The 26,364-nt window shown below is 36.0% G+C and overlaps 1 protein-coding gene across 3 annotated transcripts in view; it reads left to right on the top strand.

Annotated features, from left to right (window-relative positions):
- NKCC (sodium potassium chloride cotransporter) overlaps window positions 1-26,364 on the top strand; it is a 59,089-nt gene that overhangs the window by 21,638 nt on the left and 11,087 nt on the right. For all 3 annotated transcript variants that reach the window (XM_034977495.2, XM_069504088.1, XM_069504089.1), the window contains exons 5-11: window positions 2,068-2,248; window positions 2,671-2,930; window positions 8,094-8,202; window positions 8,636-8,775; window positions 23,820-24,044; window positions 24,867-25,098; window positions 25,690-25,811. In XM_034977495.2, coding sequence (XP_034833386.1) covers window positions 2,068-2,248; window positions 2,671-2,930; window positions 8,094-8,202; window positions 8,636-8,775; window positions 23,820-24,044; window positions 24,867-25,098; window positions 25,690-25,811 — 1,269 coding nt within the window. The remainder of the gene's footprint in view (window positions 1-2,067; window positions 2,249-2,670; window positions 2,931-8,093; window positions 8,203-8,635; window positions 8,776-23,819; window positions 24,045-24,866; window positions 25,099-25,689; window positions 25,812-26,364) is intronic.

The following is a 26,364-nucleotide window of genomic DNA, read 5'->3' as shown; positions in this document are numbered from 1 at the left end:
CTTTAAAATACTTACCGTAGTGGCACCAATAATCGACACTTTAAGGAGGTTGTGTATTTTCATCACAATTTAAAAATAAATGTTTAACACTTAGAGCAATAACTAGGAGTGCAAATAATAAAATATATCTTTAAGAAAATATGTATTAGCTTTTTATTAACTGAAAAGCTATAGATTAAAAGAAAAAGCCAAATAATCAAAAATATTAAAAATCTCCAGTTATCGACATCGAAGTTCCAGTAGTCGACACCCAGTAATCGACAGTCACCAGTAAACGACACCTAATAATCGACATCCGCTTCTTCCATCGAATCATTGGATTAATGTTAGTTACTTCGATTAACTACTTACTTTTTAATTTATTAATTTTATAATTTTACGTATCCCGAAGTTATCTTGACAAACAAATAAAAAATTAAAATATATTTGGGTAAGTATATTTATTTAATATAATATTTTAAAGATCGTATTAAGTATACATATCGGGCAAATATTTATCCATTTTCAATATTCTGTAAATACCTCTTTTGTTGAGACATACAGACTTACTATTTCAATGATCTCTTCACGACTGTACAATATTTTATTTGGGGTGTTAATTAGGCCATCGAAATGTATTTCCTTTTGTCAGAATTATTGTACTTATTTCATATTTATCTTTTTGCACATCTTCCACTTTCCCTGGAAAATATTCACCTTCGTACTTTACTATTACGATCTTTCCTGGAAGTAAATTCTTACTTTTCTTCAATCTCCTGGCTTGCAAAGAAAACAGTTTGTTTTTAGGTAAGACGTCAATTCTTCTCGAGTTCTTTTTTTCCTTGGGATTTAAATTTAGACTTGTTTCTTTTATCTTCAATAATTTAGTCTTATATTTTCCTCTTTAGCTATTCTCTGCTTAGATCTCTCTTTTTTCCTCCTGGATTTACTTTTATCCATTCTTTCTTTTTTTTTTTTCATAATATTGTTTCTAAGCTTTGCTTTCTGCACACTGTCCAATTAATTGTCTTTTGTCATTGGAATGTCTTTCAGATAATGCTAATAACCATCTCATTAATATATCCTCTTCTGTTTTTGATAGGTCTGTGCTCGGTTCCATTGTGCAACAAATTGGAGTATTCCCTCTGACTTTATCGTGTAGCATAATTCGAGCCCATTTTTTTAACTGCAGCTTTTCTTCCTTTTTTACGGCCTCAATTGCTTTTTCTATCAGCAGGTGTAATCTTTTCTCGGGGCCATCTGTGATTCCAACTATCGACACATTTATATCCAGTCATCGACACTTTGTCGATTACTGGTAGTTAAACACTGATCAATTGCTTTCAAATATTAAATCAACAAGGAAAGAAAAAAGAGCTAGATTGCATTAACAATTAAATAAACGTCAAAAATAATTATTATCGACATATGTCGATTATTGGAGAAAGGTAGTTTACAGGAACTAGTGTTCGACACCGGCTGTTTTGACAAAATTATTATGACCTCAAATAGTTTATCTACACAATCATTAAAAGGATATTTATAGAAACCCATAAAATAACGTTTCATTCATTTCATTCATGTCAAAAGTTTGGACTCACCCTCTTAACGATTTCTTTAACAAATCTTGATTTTTTTACAGACGATCGGTCTCCACTTAGTTTTTAATTCGACATTTTTAAATAAAATGGCGGATTTCCGTGACATTTTACTGGATGACAGTAGGAAGTACATTGCCTATGATTCAGTGTTGCCAAATTAAAAAACTCGTTGTCTGTCCTTATTTTCGATGGTTAAAGAAAAAAGTGTCGATTATTGGTCCTTGTCGATTATTGGTGCCACTGGTAATCAAATTAAAATATTTGTAAGGAAGACTGGGAAAGTTTTAAAATCTTTCATCAACAGTCTGATTCTCTTCGGAACTACGGTTTACCGGTTTTACCTAGACGGTTCTTTATTTCTTTCTTATCGGTGTCATTTTATCTACCACGATGCGGTTTTATCATGCTGTTCCTAAAGAACTCTTAAAGTGCAAGTCCTGCTCGCAGTTATGCTTCTTCTTCTTATTAAGTGTGTGAAGTGGTTTAGGGCGTGCTGATACCATGTCTGCTGAACATCTGGGGCGTGATGCTGTTCCTGCGCATCTCGTGGGTGGTGGGGCAGGCGGGCGTCGGCCTCACGCTCGTCATCATCGGCATCTCGGCGGTCGTGTGCGTCATCACCACGCTGTCCATGAGCGCGATATGCACCAACGGGGAAGTCAAGGGAGGTAGGTATTATGATGTTTTTATTCAATCACAAGATAAACCTTGTCTGAGATATCACCTGGTGGTAAATGGTGATTCAGTCTAAGATAGAAGCGGACTAACTTATAGGAGGAAAATGGCGGCATACTCCATGTCAATTTCTACGCGGCATCATGTAGGTACCACGAACCAAAAAAAAACCATAACGCAAAATCTTTGCGGCACGTCTTGTTGGTCAAGTGGTAACTAGCCACGGCCAAACTAGACCAGACCAAAGACAATTTAGAAATTTTAATTTTCTAAGAAATTTTAATTTTGGAAAGAGTATACCGGATCAGAATTAAAACAAAAACCTTACTCTAGTCTGAGGAGATGATATTCTTACAGCGTATAGGTAAACCAAAGATGATAAAAGGACTTAAAATACTAATACCTATTGTTACAGGCGGCATTTACTATATAATTTCAAGATCACTCGGTCCCGAATTTGGCGCATCTGTCGGCATAATCTTCGCGTTCGCAAACGCCGTTGCAGCCAGCATGAACACTATAGGGTTCTGTGATTCCCTGAACGATCTGCTGAAGACACAAGGGACGTATATTATTGACAACGGTACCAATGATGTAAGGATCGTGGGCACAGTGGCGTTGATCGTCATGTGTGTTATCTGTGCTGTCGGCATGGACTGGGAAAGTAAGGCACAGGTAAGGATTTTTTTTTTAAAACATCATCATCATCATCAATCTGTCGCTGGCTCACTACTGAGAACGGGTCTCCTCTCAGAATGAGAAGGGGTTTTTAACCTTATGATGACCGTGGTGGACACGCTAGGCAAGTGCGGATTGGCAGACTTCACACTTTTGAGAACATTTTAAAGAACTCTCGGGTATGCCAGTTTTCTCTCGATGTTTTAACTAGCTCCGGCAATTTTGAGGTGCATGCCTGGGATAAAACCCCTAAACCCCCGAATAGGAACTAGGCTTTAAACATGGATGAACCTTTCTACATCCATTCCGGTTGAACAAATATCGCTGAGAGAGTCACCCCGTACAAACAATGGCACCAATACATCTCGACTCTAGTATCATAAGGTCGGATGTGTACTTCCGACCAAACTCACTTTTTTACATAAAGGTAATGAGCATTTCGGGCTCTTTCTGCCAAGCTGACACCAGTATTTCTATCTCTTTTCGTTGCAAAGATAAATAGGTACATGCATAATGTCGTATCTGAACACATTCTAAAAATTTGGAGAACCATAATTATATTTTTTAACTTGCGTATGTATGCACCAAAGCAATGGAGAAAAATGATAGATGTATTTTGAGTTCGACCATTATGCTACGAAATAAGTTTATTTGTAATACTAGCTGGTACTGCAGTTACGCACTTCTGCTTCTAAAATATGTAATAATTTTGTTAGGTAAAATCACAACAGATGTTATGCTTCAAATTGTTTGTATTAATATGTGGACTGTGAATCATTTAAGACTTTTTGCCTTGTAATATAAATAATTTTGCAATAAAATTCATGGAAGTAAGTTGAAATAAAGCTTTTTGTTTGTGACTACATTAAAGTTGATGTGATTAATAGGTAAGAGATCCATCCTATTTCACCAAAATTTTGGACTAAACTGCGGGAAAAAAGTAAAGAGCCAGAATAAAGCTGAAGACATTTTGAAAATGTAGACTAGAAAATCATTTAGGACCACGAAAATCACACCATGGAAATCTAAACATATATTATAATAATACCCCACTAAGCAAAAAATCGTGCATTTATGGTGTTTTTTATGAATCATAGTTCAAATCATCAGTTCAAAAATTTATTGCCCTAGTTTTTAAGGTAGCCTTAAAAAATTAGAGTACCTAATCAATTTTTTTCTTCTTTACCCGTCTTATAATCGACCGAATATGATATTAATCGAGAGCAGAAATTATAAGGCACCTACAATATGTGATGATAGTGATTCTAACGAAACATACCTAATTATAGGAAGCTTTAGATTATGTGAATTTAAATATAAATGTAGTATAAATTAATTAATTAATTAAACAACTAATAAAAGTGAAAGTAAAAAAATAAAAAAACTTAACTAAAACACGAAAGAAACAGTTTAAAAAAGTATCTGTTAAAAAGAACAGTCGAAACAGAAGCAATGGAATTTTCAAGAAAGCAGAAAGTATTTTTTTTATTACAAAAGTGGCAATGCCGGATTTGACTTACAGTAAATCCTTATACCTGCTTAGTTTCTGCACCTTAAAAACGATTCATGATGCTACCAGCAGTGTTGCTACTTTAATGTGGTCTGAAAACATCAGCTGCAGCGGAAGGAATAAAACAGTATCTTGTCTACTTAAGGAACAAAGTATTCTCGAAATTGTTGAAGAATTGACTTTGTGGTCTGATAATTGTGTCGGTCATAATCGGAGCATGATAATCGTTATGGCTTATTTATGATTATTATAAGGATTACCACATTAAAAGGTGATAAATCACAAGCTTTATGCTAAAATGCAACATGTACCTACGTGGAGTAAGATGTAATCCATGCACAAATAGAAAAAAAAGGGAACAGCTGAAAACAATGCAGATTACTAAACTAAGAGATTGGTCACAGTTTACAAGAACATGCGAAGGCAACAAAACTTTTTGATAAGTTAGATTTAAGAATTAGTTTGGCCATCCAAAGGGGTAATGCTGCCAGCATCTTGGGTACAATGCCTCGCTGCGGTGGTCTCGATGAGGTTTTAGATTTAATTTAATTTATTTTAGTTTTAATTTAATGTTGTTTTTTTTAGATTTAAGTTTATTAATAGTTTATCAAGTTTTTGTTTACTAAACCTGTATCATGTATAATATTCATAGGTTACCTACTGGTATAAGCTGACTACTAACAAATTAAACTTTACATAGGTAGGTATAACTAAAATACTTATCATATTAATTTTACTGTTATTTATTAATTTGTAATTAAAAACAATATTGATATACTAGTTAGATTTGGCACTACAACATATTTTTAAAGACCACATCCCTTTACAAAGGTGATATATCAGGACCGTTTGTTATATCAAAAAAAAAACGGCGGGGATTTTCAGATTTCGGAATATATTACCTGGCTACAACTAACACTATAATTTTGGGTGTTATTATTTTATAAAAACTACTTTAAAGAAGACTTTTTGTATTTCATTAGTATGTTACAGGTACATATAAACTTAAAATTCTTCCCCGCTTTCGCCCAACATACGACATAATGAGAAACCATTATCCACTGTAAAATATAACCAACTTTTACAGTAGGTACCTGCTGGCCTCCATTCTTATTTTACGTACCTAATCATTATAAGGAAAATCAGGCTATGTTGGCATGTTTTAGATTTCTATATTGATGTAACCGTCATGTATGCAATTCCACAAAAAATGTTTGGCCCACTGTAGGTTTCTAATTACATTGTAATTTTTTTTCCAATTTTTGGCCGTTGTTTTTAATTAATGGGCTTTATTTGTGAATTTGTAAATGTTATTTTCATTCATTCAGAAGTCACAAGGTTTACACGGATGCAATGGTGTCTACTATCGGGCAAATGCAATTATTATGTTTCAGATCTAACTAATCAGTTTCAGAAAAATCTGATAGGTACATTGTTAATATCGCACAAAACTCCTAAATGATTTTGTGAGATAACTACTGTGATCTTTTGTCCAAATATTACTTATGTATAATCAGTTAAGACGTATTATGAAATATTAAGTAATAGATCCGACTTTTATTTCAAATTTGTAATAGTAAAAATTGCAGCCATAAAGTCGGTTTACAACTTATGCACACAATTTTTTAGCACAGTTACGAATATTACCAGCATAAAGTCGCATATCGTCCATTTTGAAGAAATTGTGAGTTTATATTTTATTTATTAATGTTAAAGTATTTCTAGTAATGGTTAATGATAGGTACAGTTAAGTGTTAAATATTACAAAAACAACTGAAATTGTATCTCTAGTAGTTTAGAAATTATGACCCGATTTCCATAGCGTTTTTGTTTTGGCTCTCCTGAAAAGTAGCAAAAATCCACATCCGACCTTATGATACTAGAGTCGAGACATATTATATGGGGTTACTAAGAGCATCTAATATACATAAACCATTCAATTACTGTATCGATGATAGTTAGCTTTTACCAACCACTTCGTCCGCGTGTTATAATTGCCTTTTTGCTTGCAATAAGTGGTTGGAAGAGAGAATGGCCGCTGCTTGGGTTGCCAGCTTAGCGTTGGGGATACCATTACACAATTATTGTTTATGTTTTATGAACAATCGGATTATTATTTCCGGATATTACCTACCCCTTAGGTATATACAAACTAACAAATTTTACGTCTTTATAATATCAACTACTTACCTATAGATTACTGACTCATATCGAAATGTATGTTAGTTATAATGATTTTGGGAAGAAGTTAATGATTCTACTAATGAGATCATCTCACTTAGTTTCAAGCCACGTGTACATCGGTAACTGTGCAACATCTACATTGTAAATTATAATAATTATTGTGGGTGATTTAATCCGCTGGAAGTGAAATAACATAATATTATTTACTGCGGTTTGTTTTACGGATTGATTTTCAAATCCATTGTTTGATTAAAATATCAATAAAATGGTTCTTTAATCAAGAATGTAAACCTAGTGCCCTATAAAAGTATCGTAAAAATATAGGCTCGCCACCATGGTGGATCTCAAATGACGAGGCCAGCCTTCGCACTTAGTGCTGGACACACCCAAAGCGCAATCGATATCAAACGTGGTAAATACGGATGTTTGTTATAAGGGGGTCAATGGTACTCGAATCTCCCTGACACAAAAGGTCAACAACAAGTAACGACATATTAAATACTAGCTTATGCTCGCGAATTCGTCCGCGTGAACTGCACAAATTTAAAACCCCTATTTCACTCCCTTAGGGAGTGAATTTTCGAAAATCCTATCTTAGCGGATGCCTAGTGCCTACGTCATAATAGCTATCTGCATGCCAATTTTCAGCCTGATCCGCTCAGTAGTTTGATCTGTGCGATGATAGATCAGTCAGTCAGTCAGTCACATTTATATTTTATATATTTATATAGATATAGATAGATAGATTAGCTACGACCTATACCTATCACATTGGTCGTGATTCGGTTTTCGTAAGGTAACTCCTACTTGAGGTAGACATAACTTTTTTTAATGAAAATATTACAATAAAACTCTAATTAGTATACAAATCAGGCCCGCGTGGTATGGTGCCAAGAATACTGGCTGCATTTCTGCGCTGGACAGCCAGGCTGATCCGTTGCGCCAAAAATGAGCCAGCCCTTCTGTCATCAGATAAGGTTATTAATCGCGATGAAATGTCTTGTAATTTTTTTTAGCACTAAGACTGCATGGCCCCAGGGTCTTCACGGCAAACGGAACAAAAATGTAACTCTTGATAAGAGAGGCTTACTTGCGCCGATTGCCGTTTTCAGCTGTTTCTGCTGCGGCTCCCGGTCTTGATGCTAACTATTTTGTTAAATTCAGATTTCCGACAATAACAGTCGCAATCTGTCTGCCAATCCGCACTTGGCCTGCGAAGTGGACTCTGGCTAAACCATTCTCCCTCTGAGAGGAGACCCGTGCTTGGTAGTGGGTCCGTGCTTAGTGGATGGGTTGATGATGTTAATGACAGTTGCAATCGTCTTCACTTTTGATTTTTTTACCATGGACACTTAGCGCTAGAACGGTTTATTCTAAGATGGGATTTGGAATTGGACAAAGATCAGTTTTCGACTCGGTTTAAAAACAGAACACACACAAAACAATAAAAATTTGTCTTTCTACAGAATTTCCTGGTCGCAATAATCGTGGGCGCTATGGTAGACTTCATAGTCGGTACCTTGATGGGACCAAAAGACTTAAATGAGGTTGCGAAGGGATTTGTGGGACTATCAAGTAAGTAGAAACCTTTTTTTTAAATAAAAAACTGGCCAAGTGCGAGTAAGACTCGCGCACCGAGGGTTCCGTACTACAGTCGTATTTTTTCGACATTTTACACGGCAAATAAAAAAAAACACTTGATATCTTACTTAGGAAATTGAAAACACTAATTATTTGTTCATGAACACATTTTAATTTTTTTGTAATGTAACGGTTTTCGGATTATTCCCCTTACGTGTGCTATAAGACCTACCTACCTGCCAAATTTCATGATTCTAGGACAACGGGAAGTTCCCTATTGGTTTCTTGACAGATACGAGATCAGACAGACAGACAAAGAGATAACGAAGTGATCCTGTAATAGTTCCTTTTTCCTTTTGAGGTATGGAACCCTAAAATCAGTAAATTTTAATTAAGCAAGTCATAAAGTTTATCATGCTTTTTTCAGCGGAGACTTATGCTGCCAATTTTGGGACCGATTTCCGGATGAGCGAGAAAATACAACAAGATTTCTTCAGCGTTTTCGCGATATACTTTCCTTCTGTCACCGGCATTCAAGCTGGAGCCAACATCTCTGGAGATCTTAAGGTTAGTTGAATTCAAATTCATATGTATTGGATTTTTCTGTTAAGAAATTCTTAATACCTAACTAGCCCGAAATTACGAAGTTGGCGGTTTTCACCCTCGTGCCTCAGAAAACACGTATAGCCGTCGGTCTTGCGCCTGATATCTCTCCGGTCGTGTCGGATTGTCCGTCCCATCGGGCTATGAGAGTGAAGGAATAGAGTGCACCGGGTTGTTACATCCTAAGAGATATATCCCGCGCAGTTGGCTAATCACTGTGGAGATTGGTAGCCGTGACTGAAATTCGTCATTATTTATTACTAGCTGATGCCCGCGACTTCGTCCGCGTGGAATTAGGTTTGTTAAAAATCCCGCGGGAACTCTTTGATTTTCCGGGATAAAAAGCCAATGTCACTCTCCTGGTTCTCCTCCTTATCTATACCCATGCAAAAAATCACGTCAATCCGTTGCACCGTTGCGACGTAATTGAAGGACAAACCAACAAATAAACACATTTTCACATTTATAATAAGGGTACTGATTACTAAAAGGTTGCCATTATTATCGATTTTGCCCTATTCAGTGAATCATTTTTGATTGTTTATTTCTGCTTGGTTCTCTACAACGAGATGGCCCACTTCCCGTTCCACGAAGCGAGCACAAATATTGGCACGAGTGGCGGGAAGGAGGCACGGCGCGGGGTCATTTAGACGGCCCCACCAACGTCACAGCAGAGTGCCAAGGGAACGGCCAACATACATACCTACCTATTCTATTCCTCTCTACTAAAATAATTATTAAGTATTATGTGAAGTTGTTGACATGTTTGACATATGGATGTCAAACGTGGGCTCTAAGGAAGGAAGAGGAAGAGAAACTAGCAATATGTCAAAGGAAAATGGAGAGAAGTATGTTGGGACTAAAGATTAAAGATAGAGTAAGAAATAAAATGATTCGGAGGATGACCAAACTGACAGATGTAAGGAAAATTATTATAAAATTAAAATGGAAATGGGCTGGACATATTTGTAGGTTGGATAAGATGAGATGGACAAAAAAGGTGACTGAGTGGGTTCCGAGAAACAGAAAAAGGAAAAGAGGACGACAAAGAAAGAGATGGCGGGATATTTTTGCCCAAAATGTAGGACCGGACTGGATGAGGAAAGCTCGAGATATGGAGCTTTGGAGAGATTTGGGGGAGGCCTACGCCATTGAGGCGACTAATGCGTGACTGAATATATTACTATAAGGGACTTAAATATAACATATAAACATAAATTTTGACATTAGAAACTAATTTTATTATGACGATGAATGAACTGATATATTTTTATGAATTGATATTGTTTCGAATACGATGAATTTATGATCAAAAATGATGTAAAAATAAATAAATTATTGTAATAGGAGATATAATTGGAATTAACGTATTAGACAATAAAGGCTTTTTTATTTTTATTTATTTATTTATTTATTATATTATTATGTGAAGAACGTAATAAATTCCAAAAAAGTGCCATTATGAATAATGATTCCACTGTGATTCCATCCATTAGAAAAATAATTAAGTAGGTACCTAGGTAATTAGGTAGACTTAGTCCGCGTTTTTATAAAACTCTTCGATTTTCCAGAAAAAGGAGTATAGAACAAACATATCCAGAAACAAGTGGGACTATTACTGTACCTAGGTCCTTTAGCACATGTTTTACGTTTTGTCAATTTTATTTACGTTACGTATGATTAATTTAAAAAATATAGCTAGGGCATGTCTACATAAGACAGCTAGGCATTTTATTTACAAAAACCATTTTCCCTCGGCATTTACCTATGGAAAGGAATTTTTAAAATAGGTAGATCTCATATAGCGATCTATGAAACTGAAACTATTTTTTTCCAGGTAGGCTAGATTTTTTCCTAGGCTAGATTAAATTCTATGACTTTAGAGAAGAGTAGTTTCTTATTTAGAGAAGTATCACAGTTTAGTTACGTCCTTGAAGTACCTACATTTTTGTAGGCCATGCTATAGACTACATCATTGCGTGTGTATGATACTCGGAGACGATATCAAATCGGCACCTAGTTTCTAATTCAGGCGATCTAGTACGAATCCATTACGGTTGTTAATTTCGATTGTTTGGTCTAGTGTTGCTACACGTGGAGCGGGAATTGATCCGACGTTGTGTTAGAAGCACATCGCTTCTGCAAGCAATTTAGATTTAGCGACTTTGAACCACAATGCTTTATACTAGACATGTGTCCGCTATAGCTTAACTTAACTGAAAACCGCTGCCGTGCCTATAGCTTACCGTAGCGTTATTGTCGTAGCTAACAACGGTTATCAGCTAACATCTATGACGAACCACCTGACAACGCAACGCTGCCAACTGGCAACTGACAATGCATTGTTTGGTTTTTTGGTAACTAGAAACACAATAATTATACCTTCTCTTTCTTTCTTTCACTGAAAGCTGAGAAGGAGCGGTTATTGGCTACCGGCTTAGTAACTAAGAACTTGATAAACCAAAGCCGACCTTATCTCTATTACGCTAAGGCTTAACTGTACAAGTACTTGTCCATTACACTTTGATCTATCAATCTTGATACAGTTAGCCTTAGAGTAATAGAGATAAGGTCCTCTTTGGTTTATCAATCTTCGTGAAATGTTTTTGGTTAACTGGATTGTGGCAAACTATTCGTGCAGGCGTCCACTATAGTTTGACCTATGTCAATGATTTTTATAATTAAACTTTGCTGCTATGAACTTAAGGTTGTGATTACTTCACGATATTCATGAAAGTAAAATTGGTTTTATTTTACTGAATATTCGCGCTCTAGCTATACAGACGGTATTGATACGGCAGCTAGCTTAGTTACTACAACGGAAACCGCGCGTTGCGCATATTAAATTAGTTGAAACACAACTCTGATACCGATATTCGGCAACGGTTATCAATATTGGTATTGAAACTAAATAACTGTTGATTAACCGTTGCCAGAAATATCCAATAACGCCCATCTTGACTTTATACCCATAACAAGAAAACGATACATAATGTATGTTTTTCCAACTATTGAAAGGACAGCTAATATACATTTGGTAAGCCAAAATTAAGCTAGGTTTTACCGCATCGTGTCACCAAAATTTAAAGGAATTTTTAACTTTTTTTTAAATAAACATATAGACTACTTAGCGCTTGGCTGCAATCAGACCTGGTGGCATGTGATGAGGCAGGTATAATGGAAAGTAAGGAGAAAGACGAAAGAGGAGGAAGTTGAGTTAGACCGCGGCAGTAATGGTAGGCCAACAAGGCGGGAACATTACTGCTTAGAGAAAGAGAGGGGTTTTTAGTCGGTAGGAGTCCGGCACTATGTCCATGAGGATTTTCTCCTCCTAAGCGAAAAAAAAAAGTGATGAGGCAGCCTAAGATGGAGCTCGCTTGCCTGGAAGATGCATATTCACTCTTGACTTGAAGGTACCCATATTATAATTGGAGGGGAAAATATACCTAAGTATGAGTGCTAACGAACAGTCAACATGAAATAAGTAATGCAATGTGGTCCCGTAATCATCCAGATTCCATGTATCATGACTCATCCATGATCAGGGGGAGGGGAGGGAGATTGTTTTAGCGTTCAAGTCACCATGCTGGCAGATAGAAGAGATTATGTATTTATATTCATATGAGCACTTCGCCTACAAGGTCGCGAAACCAAAGTGGCAATGGACTGCATAACTCGAAGAACCGAAAGATGTTGGGTCCCAACTCTCGAGGTAGGTACTGAAATGATGCACTGGCACCGGAAAACGCAGCGAGAGAACCTCGCTAGGTAGCTGGAGATGTAGACGAACTCTATAGATAGGGACTCTACCTAGTCGCTGGGGGCCGCTGCCTGCCTGGGCGAAAGCTGCGATGTTTCATCGAAATCCTTGAAAGAGACATTATGACAAGTAGTGGACACTTATCGGTTGAAACGGCGACGACGAAGCATATTCGCTTATCGTTCTCGTATCGTTTGATAAAAACGATCTTACCAACCCACACGCTAGTGTCCTACAAACTCCTACATAACAATTAACTTCGTTTTGCGTCAATACTCAGAAAGCATGGAACAATGCTCTAGCTTTTACTATAGATATCCCTTCGTACCTTATCTTTTTATCTACGATGACGTCTCTGGTCTGATACCGCGTAGTAAAACCACGTGAAAATGCCATACCTCTTCCAGATTAGCCACCTGTTTTGTTATTTGCTAGACCTAAGATTACCTACTACTAGAAATGAGATTGTGAATTGTGATCTCAGTAGTAATCCTTCTGTGTTAAAGTTATAATTATAATAATAAATAAATTCTTTTTTAAGGCAACAGAGACCCATATTTTGTTCGGAATCAATTTCAATAATTCGATTTCAGTAATTCGATTCGATGGATACCGTTATACGTTATACGTTGACCGACTCGATCGTTTTTATTAAGCCGCCATAAATTATTATTGATAGGTAATTCTTCATCTAAACCCACTGCCAGCCCCCTACAGAGAGAGGGGTTTTGCCCACAGATAGTCCACCAGCTGGCCAAGTGTGGACTGGTAGCCTTCACACACCGTTGAGGACATTATGGCATAAAACTTTCAGGCATGCTGAATTCCTCACGATGTTTTCCTTCACCGTTAAAGCAAGGTTGCGTATTCCTTAAGAAACACACATGACTTGAAAAATGCGAGGTACCTAGGTAGGTACTTAAATCATTGCTAAAATATTATATAGCTTGTTAACATCGCTTTGCGAGCAACGACCTTATTGGCAAAATGCAAACAAAACAAATCGAATGAAACTCGAAATAATGGCGATGTCAAATTCGTTAACCTCCGAAATTTCGGAACTTTATCACCAAGTTGTTTGAGCTTCGAATCAATTAAAGACCTTTATTGATGTGTCATGGTTATTTTCAAGGATGCTTCCTCTGCACTATGGAAACTTACTAACCAAACTATTATATTTTTGAATGTCTGATAACTTTTTCCTTCATTCTTCTCTGAAATTATATTTTTCGATGAACTAGCATTTTTGCAATTAAGTACTTAGATAAGACCTCTTTATTGTAAGTGATGATCACCAAGTATCAGTTACTTCCGATTAGCCGATAATCCCATTATTTAGTCCGCGACAGGTCAAGATGACAATCGGGGTATGAGGCGGGGGGACGCCCCGCACATCTGCACGTCACCCGCGCTCACCTGCACCAGGTTAGCGCGGGGTCGCGTATTATAGTTGCATTTTATTTACTTAGTAGCATTTTTTTTGTCGCGTATTATATTTGCATTTTATTTACTTAGTATTAGCAAATATCGTAATAGGAGGTATACTCGTTTATCAGTCACAAATTTCGTGCCAGCCTCCACAACCTTCTGTCCGTGGTACTTAGGTTTTTAAACTCTTGTATTTCTGTAAATATACCTACAGCTGCTTGTATTGCACGTAGCCACGTACCGTGACAGAACAAACAGAAGTAGGTTGTTCAAACATAATATGAAACACGATATTAACTCGTGCAGATGTATTCCAGGAATGAAAATGATTGGTATTGTGATTGATGTTCAGATTTACTACTTACGAGTATGAATGCTCGAATTGACTCACCATTGAAATTGGACTAATACCTACATACTATAAACAACTTAACCTCCAATCCGGGTTTATTAGTCTTGGGATGACCCTAATATGAATCAAACGCAGTTCCGATGTCCACAGTCTTATATTCAGGTACACTTGTAACATCCACTTAGTTTATATCTAGCTTAATTAATCACCTAGTACTTATATCTCGCTTAATTACTTTTATCTCGTCCATCTTTTTCTCTCACTGCGTCCGTCCGACGCCGCTACCACTGTCACACCTCCACTCACGGGTGACAGATGGCAGGTTTTCTGTGTTGCCTACAGTCGTCCATCCTGCTCCAGATATGTCCTCATATCTGACCACTCGGCCTTCCAACCGAGGGTAATGCCCTCATACCCATAACTCAATAGGAGCAACATAGAATACCTTAACAGTCCTATATTATAATTAATATGATTAGTATAATAATTCCTCTAACAGATCAAAGCTAACATTGTTAGATTTAACAAGTGCACAAAACAAGTGCCAATGAGACCTACAAAATACTGGTATCAATAATCATTATGTACATTGCAATCAACATCTTTAAGTCTAATTCTTATAAATACACAACAAATCACACTGAGATAAGTAAATAGTAAATACTATAAGTCATTCTGATTTAAGCTTGATATTAAGAAAATTGTATGATCTAGTTATTGTTAGTGATATACGTATACAACCCATTCACAATAGTATAATCAAATATTGAAATCAACACAATTTATGTTAATACTTAATACAAGGAAATTATAGTGAAATCAATAATTTTATTTTTAAATATTATTATGAACTACATATTCTTCAAGTTTGTATTTGTATTTAGTAATACGTGAATAAATATTTGCATGGCAAATGTGGCAATACTAATTATGAGAATTATAAAACATCTTTGGTAATTTGCATTTAAAGCGAATAAAATATAATCAACCTTAAACAAAACAACAACGAGGAAAGAAAAGAAGGATAGTGAATTATCACCAACTTGAATTCTGAGTGCTAAGTACTCTATGATTTTAAACAATGTCACTATCAGTTTTCAATTAAAGTAAGTTTGTTTGCCCTTTCCTTCTTACCACTGTAATGACATGAATTCTAATCCTACATAATGCTCTAATGCAACACAAATTACAATATTTTCACTAGTATATACATTTTAAGAGATATGGTAAGAGTTGTTGGATCCCATTGACCATTACTAACACTTTATACAAAATTAATCACAAAGTTTTACAATATACTAATGAACCTAACTACTTCTGTAGACTTCATAATTTCTTTAAACTTAAAAATAAATTAAAAGAATATCTTATAATCCAATGTTCTCATACAATTGATGAATATTTGATATGAGTTGACCTTGATTATAATGTCTTTGTAGTGTTTCATGCATTACCAATTTGACTATCGTGAATTGACATTTAATTATTCTCAAGTGGTACCTACTGATTGACACCGTTGAAAAAAAAAAAAAAAATATATATATATATATATATTACAATATAAGTATGTAACGTAAAACAAATAATAAGAAAACAATATGCCAATCTTTAATTGCATATATGTAGTATTATACTAAGCAATATCGGTAAGTATATGAATAATGATTGTAAAATAATTTTGCAGACCAGAAAGGCAGAGATGTCGGCACAGATATTATGTGACCATATTTTGTACTCTACTTGAATAACAATAAAAGATAATTACCTATCAAATTGAGTTATTGAATATTGAACCTATGTCTACGAAGTCAAGATAAATAATATGGTTAAATGTAGTTGTTATTATTAATAAGTACTAAGATCGAAACAAACCACAATGTATTCTAAGGAGACCCCAATAATCATATTATTCCAGAAATTTAAAGAAACATGAATCCACTAATTGATAATGATACACACAGTACAGATCACTATGAGATCTACAATGTGTAAAATGTAATCCTATATTTTCAAATAACTGAGACGACTGCCTCTGACTGTATCTCGATTGTAGCACAACAAATACTATTATTAATATAACAAAATAAGTCACAATGATGTTAGCCAAGGTATTATTGTATTATTATAAACTCGTTACCTGTGATGCCCCATATCATCCTTGCACTAGGGGCAGATGCATGCATAACTGTGTCTACCATAAGCCCCGTAAGTGCGATAGAGAGCGCAACAGACGGCGTTTTGTTGCCCCATTTTATTGTCTCGCAAGCAACGAGTCCTTCATGGCACTATAGACTTAATTGATGTAACATACAATAAAATCTGATTTCTGGAAACTTCCATTCTTGTACATTCTTGAGCGCGTAAGGACGAACGATGCCAGAGACCCTCGTCCTCTTATGATAATATGGTTAACTTGAACACGGTGATTGAGGACAAACAGCACCAAACGCTGCACCAACCCAGCGTCATGCTGAGCCGTGAATTGCCGCATCGGTCACCGTTGCTTGTCTCGTGTCAGTGTGTAACAAATGAATGACAAAGATGTAGGAAATTATTTCGTGATACATTGGTGTACTTATACGCTTTAATAACATATCAGCGATCCATACATTAATACCTAGCGAGTGAAGTAAGCAAGCCTTCGTGCGCGAACTGCTTATATAGTCTATTGGAATAGATGTTACTTGAAATAGTATTTAAGAATTTGCTCTTTACTGTGCTGTTTCCACCAAACATCAACGTAATACAATGAGTGACTGCGAAGATGTACATTAACATGAACCGATATTTAGCATTTACAATCAGCATGTCATTTTAGATCTACTTTAAAGGGTCTATACAACTTCTAGCTACTACGTACCGAATTCAGCAAGACATAATTAATATATCATTACGGAATACGTCAATTATAAGAACTTTAATTTGAATTTAAGTAACCCTTGAACATTAGTGAGTATCTGCTAGAACAGGTAAAGTGATTTCCAACCATGATATCTACTTCTGTACCTCTATTCTGTAGATAAATCTATTATTATTAATAAAAAGGATACACCCTTTCCACTTGCCGACCCCGAATTAGTCTGCTTGTTTTCCATCAAATTAACTAGACTCCCTCTTGTCACCATCGCGACCCGATCAGTTGCTGAAGTTCATACTGAAGATCACCGTCCACTCGCATCGGGATTATCGAATCAGGTTTTACCAGACTATTATTGTTCGTCATTTTTCAGACGCTTCGTCAGCCGTTTTCCAATTCGTTTGTTGGTTCTTACTAGGACCAGCTTTTGTCACCGGAATACGATCCATTGTTTACGTCAGTATTGCCACCTTCCATTTGTCATTCTTGATTCCTTATTCTTAGGTCTATATTATAGTCAATGCTGCCCTCCTTTGGCACGATTGCTACAAAATCAAAAATTTCCACTTGCTGTATGTCACAATTGGGACATGAATTAAATTTTCCAATAACAATATGTCTCATTTGGAACATATAAAATAGACAACCTTTGACACAATTGGGACAAGTTATATTACATAAACTATTCTCAGTAATTACCGCTTATCACACCAGGAATAAGTCCATACATAAGTCGGTATTCTTTTCTCCCATTTGCCACTTGGTTCATCATAAAATATTCTCAGGAATCACCGCTTATCACACGAGGAATAAGTCCATACATAAGTCGGTATTCGTTTTTCCTATTTGCTTGTTGGCTTATCATAAACTATTCTCAAGAATCACCGCTTATCTCACCAGGAATAAGTCCATACATAAGTCGGTATTCTTTTCTCTCATTTGCCGGTTGGTTCATCATAAAATATTCTCAGGAATCACCGCTTATCACACCAGGAATAAATCCATACATAAGTCGGTATTCTTTTCAACTATTCTCAGGAATCACCGCTTATCGCACCAGGAATAAGTCCATACATAAGTCGGTATTCGTTTCCCTTATTTGCTTGTTAGGTTATCATAAAATACTCTCAAGAATCGCCGCTTATCACACCAGGAATAAGTCCATACATAAGTCGGTATTCTTCTCTCTTATTTGCTCGTTAGGTTATCATAAAATACTCTCAAGAATCACCGCTTATCACACCAGGAATAAATCCATACATAAGTCGGTATTCTTTTCAACTATTCTCAGGAATCACCGCTTATCGCACCAGGAATAAGTCCATACATAAGTCGGTATTCGTTTCCCTTATTTGCTTGTTAGGTTATCATAAAATACTCTCAAGAATCACCGCTTATCACACCAGGAATAAGTCCATACATAAGTCGGTATTCTTCTCTCTTATTTGCTCGTTAGGTTATCATAAAATACTCTCAAGAATCACCGCTTATCACACTAGGAATAAGTCCATACATAAGTCGGTATTCTTTTCAGATATTCTCAGGAATCACCGCTTATCGCACCAGGAGTAAGTCCATACATAAGTCGGTATTCGTTTCTAATATTCTCAGGGATCACCGCTTATCGCACCAGGACTAAGTCCATACATAAGTCGGTATCCTTTTCTCTTATTCACTGGTTGTCAGTTCGTTTAGAGTCTAAAAATAATAATCACATTCATAACAATGACACGTTATATCATAACAATATTAAACACCATTTTTTTTTTTATTAGCTTCCCCAAGACAGCCACCAGAAGCGATTATTTGTGTACAGTCAATAGAATGAATATTATAGTGTCAACGTTTATGGCAAACCCGCTAAGTGTTTGCTCCCTTAATATCTCATTTGATTAATCTTCTTCTTAATTTGCTTTATGGCTTTCAGTAATTTGATTAATGATTTGAAAGACTAGTTATCGAGACTATTGAACTCAACACTCAAATCGATATTCTCAACTATTTGTGGAGTATCTACAGTAGTAAACATCTTTAGTTCACCGTGGGCTCTACCGCGGTTGTTTGACAGCTACAATGTCACGATCGCAATCATCTCTGATTGGTTAATGCCCGCCCACTACTGGCCACAATGCATTGCTGCAACAAGAATCGCACAAATTCAGCCAATCAGAACAATAATGATTGATGCAGGTTTTAGACAATCGCCCTACGTGTAATGTCTGCAGGTGATAATAATTGTGCAACTCGTTTGAAATTTTAATATAATTTAAGGGCACACACACAAGAGACAAATCCGTCTTTTGTTTATAATAATTATATTAATAATTTATTTATTTAGTAAAAATATGCATCTCATAAGCTCCTTTTTCCAAAGTCAAATGGCTAGTCAAAATTTGGGCAGTAAAGGTAGGGAATCCGTTTCTCCACTATTTATCCGATGGGGCTTGCAAGGTTAAGATTTACACTTCTCTGTATACTGACAATTTCATTTCTTATTTCAGATCTAAACCTAAGTCAGAGATCGAATTATTCGTGCATTATTTATACCCGAGAAACAACGATATGATAAAATTATGTGTTAGTAGGCTATATAAAGAAATACAACAATCCAGACCCTGTTATACATAACATTGCCACAGTCATTGCCGCTTCATTTAATAACACCTTCGTAACTCTCTTTTGTTATTAGAGACACATGTTTTAAAGTTTCCTTTACTCGTACATAAAAATTGAACTTCGTAACTTAGTATTTCTTTCTAATTTCTATTATTACAGCAGATAGTATCATCTATTAAGTTGGTAAGCCAATCCAATAATAACAACAGTAAATATGATGTACTTGGTAGTTAACCTGTTGTTCAGTGTGTGTTTTTCCGAGGTAGTAAGTACCTAAAGGCTTTGATTTATGAAAGCAGATTGTACAACAAGGGCACCAAACAAGCCACTTGAGCCGAGTTATAAACACTGATTTTCACTTCGATTGCGAGGAAATGTAACAATATAATATTACTATAAGTACATATCTATAGATTGACCGAAAAGAGTAGGGATTAAATGAGGGTGCTGTAATGAGTTTGTAGGTAGGTATAGGTCGCAACCTCAATACAAGTGCAAAAGTTCACTGGCACCATAGAAATTACATAAATTCTTTCTCATCCATATGTCATTCAGAGAGACTGTTGTTTACCTCTAAATACCTTGTGTATAACAGCATGAAACGCACTTTAGTCCTCTTATAGCCTGCGTAAAATAGAACCTTACGAGCATGAGAAGTGGAAACGTGTTTTTATTTTATTATTATTTTTATTTTCCAAATTCTAAAAATCACGAATGCATGTCATCTATTAGTATAAGAGGATGTCAGCTACTAGTGACTTTATATGAATGTGATAGCTCACATAATTTTACCTTTTTTAATTATAAAACTCTAAGAACATTTGAAAGAACCACTGTTATGCTGATAAATAAATATTTTAATTCAAGTCCATTTATTTATTTTCATCTGATCTGATCAGTTAAATTCACTTTAGGTTAATATAATAATGATTCAATTCATTTTCCTTTCATAACCTCACCTCTCCTTAAATGGTGGTTGCAGCAAATGTAATTTATAATTTCCACAAGGGTGAGCAAACGGAACAAAAGTACATACTAGCACTTAATATAAATTTTATTGGTATAAGAATCAAATAAAATTCCAACATCCACATGGCTACTTTCGTGAGCATGAGTGTTGTATGTCTTTCTGTTTCTGGTATGTACATAGTTAGATTAATTCAAACCTGATATTTCATACCCTATACTTACTAGGTATTCAAAGTAATCTAATAACTCTAATTTGGTCGAATAAGTAAACCTACAGATTCAAAATAGGTTCAATGTTACCTACTTTATCTAGTGGACCAATTAATTATTTATTAGCTGATCCACCCCAGGTCTAATTTTCCAAAATCTTTTCTTTATGTCCAGTAGTAGCTTAGTAGAGAACTCAAATCATATTTGATTATGCAGGGCCTGCGGGTTGATCTATGTCTGTCAGTACATAATACAGACTATTCAGTCGGTAGATAGGTATTCAATGGGTGCATCTGGCAATCGACTCTATTAGTCTCCCTATCACTGTCTATCATTCTCACAACCATACCATGCCTACCATAGACCCAAATCCAAAAATCTTACATTAAATGGTAGGTAATGAAAACACATGCACCTGACACATATTTCAGGCATTCTATCCTTAAATTGTACTAAAATATTACTATGTGTATAGTTAAGTATGTAATTATTTAATTAAAGAAGAATAACTACTCATATTGAGACTATTCAATTCAAAGTTTTAAGACTTTATTTTAGTTACTAGGTAAACTAGATTTGCCTCAATTAACCATAGTAGTATTCAGATGTTTCTTACCTTCTTATTACTGTATTACATAACAATACCTTGAGGTTACAGCCTCCATCATAATGAGGCAGGCCGGGATGGCTTTTTTTTCTTTTGTATCATTACAACAGGCCTCACACCAAGAGTTACTGTGTTCTTATCCGATCCATGCAGGTACATGACTGCTTCCAATCACAACTTGAAGGTTATGTGCACTTCTCCACCACAGATGCAGGCCAAAACCACTTGTTCATCTCACATTCGTCGACCTCATCGTCAAGTCGGGGTCACAGGGTCGTGGACATCATCAGAAAAGTTGTCAAAACATGAAAAAAATGGTAACAGTTGAATAATCTCGGAAATATTTCATTTAAGTGACACCAGTATCAAGTACATACCTACTTGATTATATCAGACCCCTGTATATAACCCAAATTTTGCACTAAAACCATTGATTGACCCATTGATGTAGATATGACCGTTGTTATTGTAAGATTATTATTTCTATTTTTAACTAAAGCACATGTACATATTTCTTTTTTTAAAATGATTGTTGAATGATTTAAATTAAGACTTGAATAAAATTATATTGTTAACATTACTTCCTAGATAGATAAAGTTAAGTAGATATTCATTCTAAATTTTCACATTTTATTATGCTATGATAATGTACTATAGGTAATAATTTACACACTCAGTTATTGGTTGAATGTGTTAGATCAAAACAGATTTAAGACCAAATTGTACCACATTCTAGCAAATAAACTCTATTTTTTATATTTCTACACTAGCTCATGTATCAAGTACTTACCTACATAATAATCTAATTGTTTTCTTGATTCTACTTTAATATAGGTAGGTGCCTATTTGGTTTAAAGTATTTCATATCACTTATTACCTTATTTCGATTTTAAAATACAAGGTGTTAGTACTACTCTACTATAACTTCATAGATCAAATCTTGGGCTAGGTATGTCCCTACATAATAATCCATTAAAGCAGTCAGAACAAAACTATAATCCCTTACTTTGAACTCTCAAATAAGTCATAATGCTGATATCTACTTACTATTAATAATTATAGCCTTCACTTACTCTGTTCTAAAAGTATCAATTGGTAATATTGTAACTTATCAAATACCTACTTAGGTATTTTGATGCAGTAATCTAACATTAGGCACTCTTAATATTCACCCATGCTTTAATGAACATCCACTGTAAGAAGGTAAGTACACAGATTCACCGTTTCAATACAACCTATAGATGCATTGGACCCATCGACCTACGTACTTCTGCTTGTTCCAGACAGTGCAAGGTGCTTTCCTCAAACCAATCTCTTGAGTAGTTGCGTTGGAGACAAGCCCTCCAACTCGATACAGGTCTACTCAAGTACTCCCAAAGTAATAGTGTAGCACCATTGCAGTTTGTATATATTTCATTTTCACTTTGTTATTCGTTCAGGTAGGTTTCTTCATATAATTTCCGATATAAGTACCTAATAAATATGTTGCTATGCGTCTTGTACAGGCACTTTTAACATCTTCCAGGATAGACCCGCATTTTTGGGCATGAATCACATCCAATCTTCTGATATAAACAACTTAACCTCCAATCCGGGTTTATTAGTCTTGGGATGACCCTAATATGAATCAAACGCAGTTCCGATGTCCACAGTCTTATATTCAGGTACACTTGTAACATCCACTTAGTTTATATCTAGCTTAATTAATCACCTAGTACTTATATCTCGCTTAATTACTTTTATCTCGTCCATCTTTTTCTCTCACTGCGTCCGTCCGACGCCGCTACCACTGTCACACCTCCACTCACGGGTGACAGATGGCAGGTTTTCTGTGTTGCCTACAATACTTAGTAAAGAAAATGGCATTTGAAACTTTCTTCTTTTTTATTTACATAACCATAACATTATAAATGCGAAAGTGTGTTTGTTTGTTGGTTTATTGGTTCCTGGATTCGTCCTTCTCTATCACGTCGCAACGGCGCGCGGTGGTGCTACGGATCGACGTGATTTTTCGCATGGGTGTATTTAAAGATCTGGAGAGTGACATAGCACAGGCTACTTTTTATCCCGGAAAATCAACGAGTTCCCACGGGATTTTAAATCGCATCGCATAAATGGAATCGCCTTTACTTATCGCAATAATTGACCACGTGCATATTTTTTGCATCCTGGTATCTTCCCAAAAGATTCAACAAGTATTTAATTTCAGGATCCAGCGTCAGCTATTCCCAAGGGAACTCTGCTAGCCTTGCTGATATCAGTGATCAGCTACGCAGTCATGGTGCTGTTCGCCGGAGGAGGGGCACTGAGGCAAGCCAGTGGCAACTTCACTGACCTGGTGCTTGCGAATGGAACTCTTGTGGATTACAGCGGTGTATCCAGCTGCGTGAATACTACTGACGGCTGCGAATTTGGTCTTCATAACAGCTATTCTGTAAGTATCCTTTAAAAACCGGCCAAGTGCGAGTCAGACTCGCGCACCGAGGGTTCCGTACTATAGTCGTATTTTTTCGACATTTTGAACGATAAATGAAAAGCTAATATGCATAAAAATAAATAGCTGTTTTAGAATGTACAAATAAAGCCCTTTCATATGATACTTGGTAGAGTAATCTTACTTTAAATGTTGAAAACACTAGTTATTTTTTCATGAATACATTTTTTTATGATGTACCTAACCACAAATTCACAGGTTCGCCGCAGTCGGGTTAAGAGGGTTGGGGAATGTTCTGGAATGCTGTTGCTGTAGAAAAATATTTATTTTCCTCTTCCTCGCAACGTAAAAAGTGAAAAGTCACGATTTGGGCTTTGGAGGTACCTACACTGGATTATCATTTTAGACCCAAATCCTAATAAGTATCCGAGTGGTATTAGGTAAAACCATTCATGGCTCGCTTCCTTAAGCTACGATGAAACTGAAAAACTTTTCTTGCATTTAACATAAGGGCACTTTGTCATTACTAGATAATAATCTATACCTAAAACAATAATGTATATAATTAATCTTAACATAGCTTGTACTGTAACCTTATTTTTAATCTTAGATAAATTACCTACCTTAGTTGAGTGAACGTAGACTAGCAAACCGAGCGTCAATTTACCGGTTAATTGTTTATTGTTAATTCTATTAGGTACCCACGACACAGGTTTACCTAGTGTGGGTACCATAACACAATGTTATAATTGATTGATCTATGGTAAATAAATATTTTTTCATTTTCAATTTTATCTAAGTAAAACTTTTTTGTACATGAAGGTAATGCAGCTGATGTCTGCATGGGGTCCCTTCATCTACGCGGGCTGCTGGGCGGCGACGCTGTCCACGGCGCTCACCAACCTGCTGTCGGTGCCGCGGCTGATCCAGGCGTTGGGCCGCGACCGCATCTACCCCGGCCTCATCTTCTTCTCCAAGCCCTACGGCCGCCACGGGGAGCCCTACCGCGGATACGTGCTCACCTTCTTCGTTTCACTCATATTTTTGCTTATTGGTAATTAATAAACTATTCATTAACTTCGTATTTTACGATTAAGTTCAACTACGAATTGTCATAATTTAAATATGTGTATTCTACGATAGGCGTATTTCTGTCTTTTATCCTCCATCATCTTTCTTTTTCTACGATTCCATTTTATAAAATTTCATTTTTATTGTGTTCTGTTCTTCTGTTCTTCGGCTACATCGTATTTCTCAATTGTGACGTCTATTTACCTATTTCTTTAGATTCCCATATTATTGGCAACAATACGGTACCTACTTTCAATATCTTCAAGTAAAATTAACAGAGGTATATTTACATCTCTGAATACTTACATAAATGAAAAGCCGTGTGAATACAGCTACAAATTTTTAAATGATTCTACCTAGTTATATAAATTCTTTAACTTACGTCAATGTGTTTTTAGTATACTTATTTTAACTTTAGTGTTGTTGTCTACGAGGAAGCTGTAGGTAGGTACAGTATGCGGCCAAAAGTGATGAACATCGATCTATAAAGGCCGATGTTCATCACGCGTGGTATAGTGTAACGAAATTATTATTTAGATTTCTTGCGTAAATTAACTTGATCGTTTTGTCACAGCGGAACTGAACACAATCGCGCCTCTAATCTCCAACTTCTACCTGGCGTCGTACGCGCTGATCAACTACTGCACCTTCCACGCAGCACTCGTGCGGCCACTCGGCTGGCGACCTACTTTCAGAGTGAGTATGACCTCCTTCTACTCCTGTACTCCATAGGAGTACTAGCAGTATTAGCTGATACCCACGACTTCATTCGCACGGGTTTACATTTTTAATAATATCATGGAAACCAAGTATACCATACTCTCTGATTTTCCGGAATAAATAGTACTTATCCTATGTCCGTCTTTGCAAAATTTTGTCGATATCGGCTCTGCTGTTCGTAGCAGTCGACAAATCAAGCAGGACATGGGAAATACTTTCTGGGCCATTGCTCCTACGACAAGCATAAGCTTGCCCACTGCAACTATGCACCTTGCCCCTTGCCAATTCCAACCAACATCATAACTGACAAACGTCGCAAAGAACCGAAGCTGAACATGGCACGACATCTTCCACAGGAGGCCCCTTGGTGGGTCATATACCATAATAATAGATAATAGTACCGTAGACCTATTCCACTTCTTGATACGCCTTACTCACAACCTTGAATGGGAAGCTGGAAGAAATCTCTGTTTAGAGATAAGCATTTCCGATGTAACTTAATTTATTATTACTTTGTAACTACAATTTT

The sequence above is a fragment of the Maniola hyperantus genome, chromosome 17 (genome assembly GCF_902806685.2).
Source record: "Maniola hyperantus chromosome 17, iAphHyp1.2, whole genome shotgun sequence".
NCBI lineage: Eukaryota > Metazoa > Arthropoda > Insecta > Lepidoptera > Nymphalidae > Maniola > Maniola hyperantus.
Note: the sequence above shows the minus strand (reverse complement) of the source record. Positions and strands in the feature narration are given on the sequence as shown.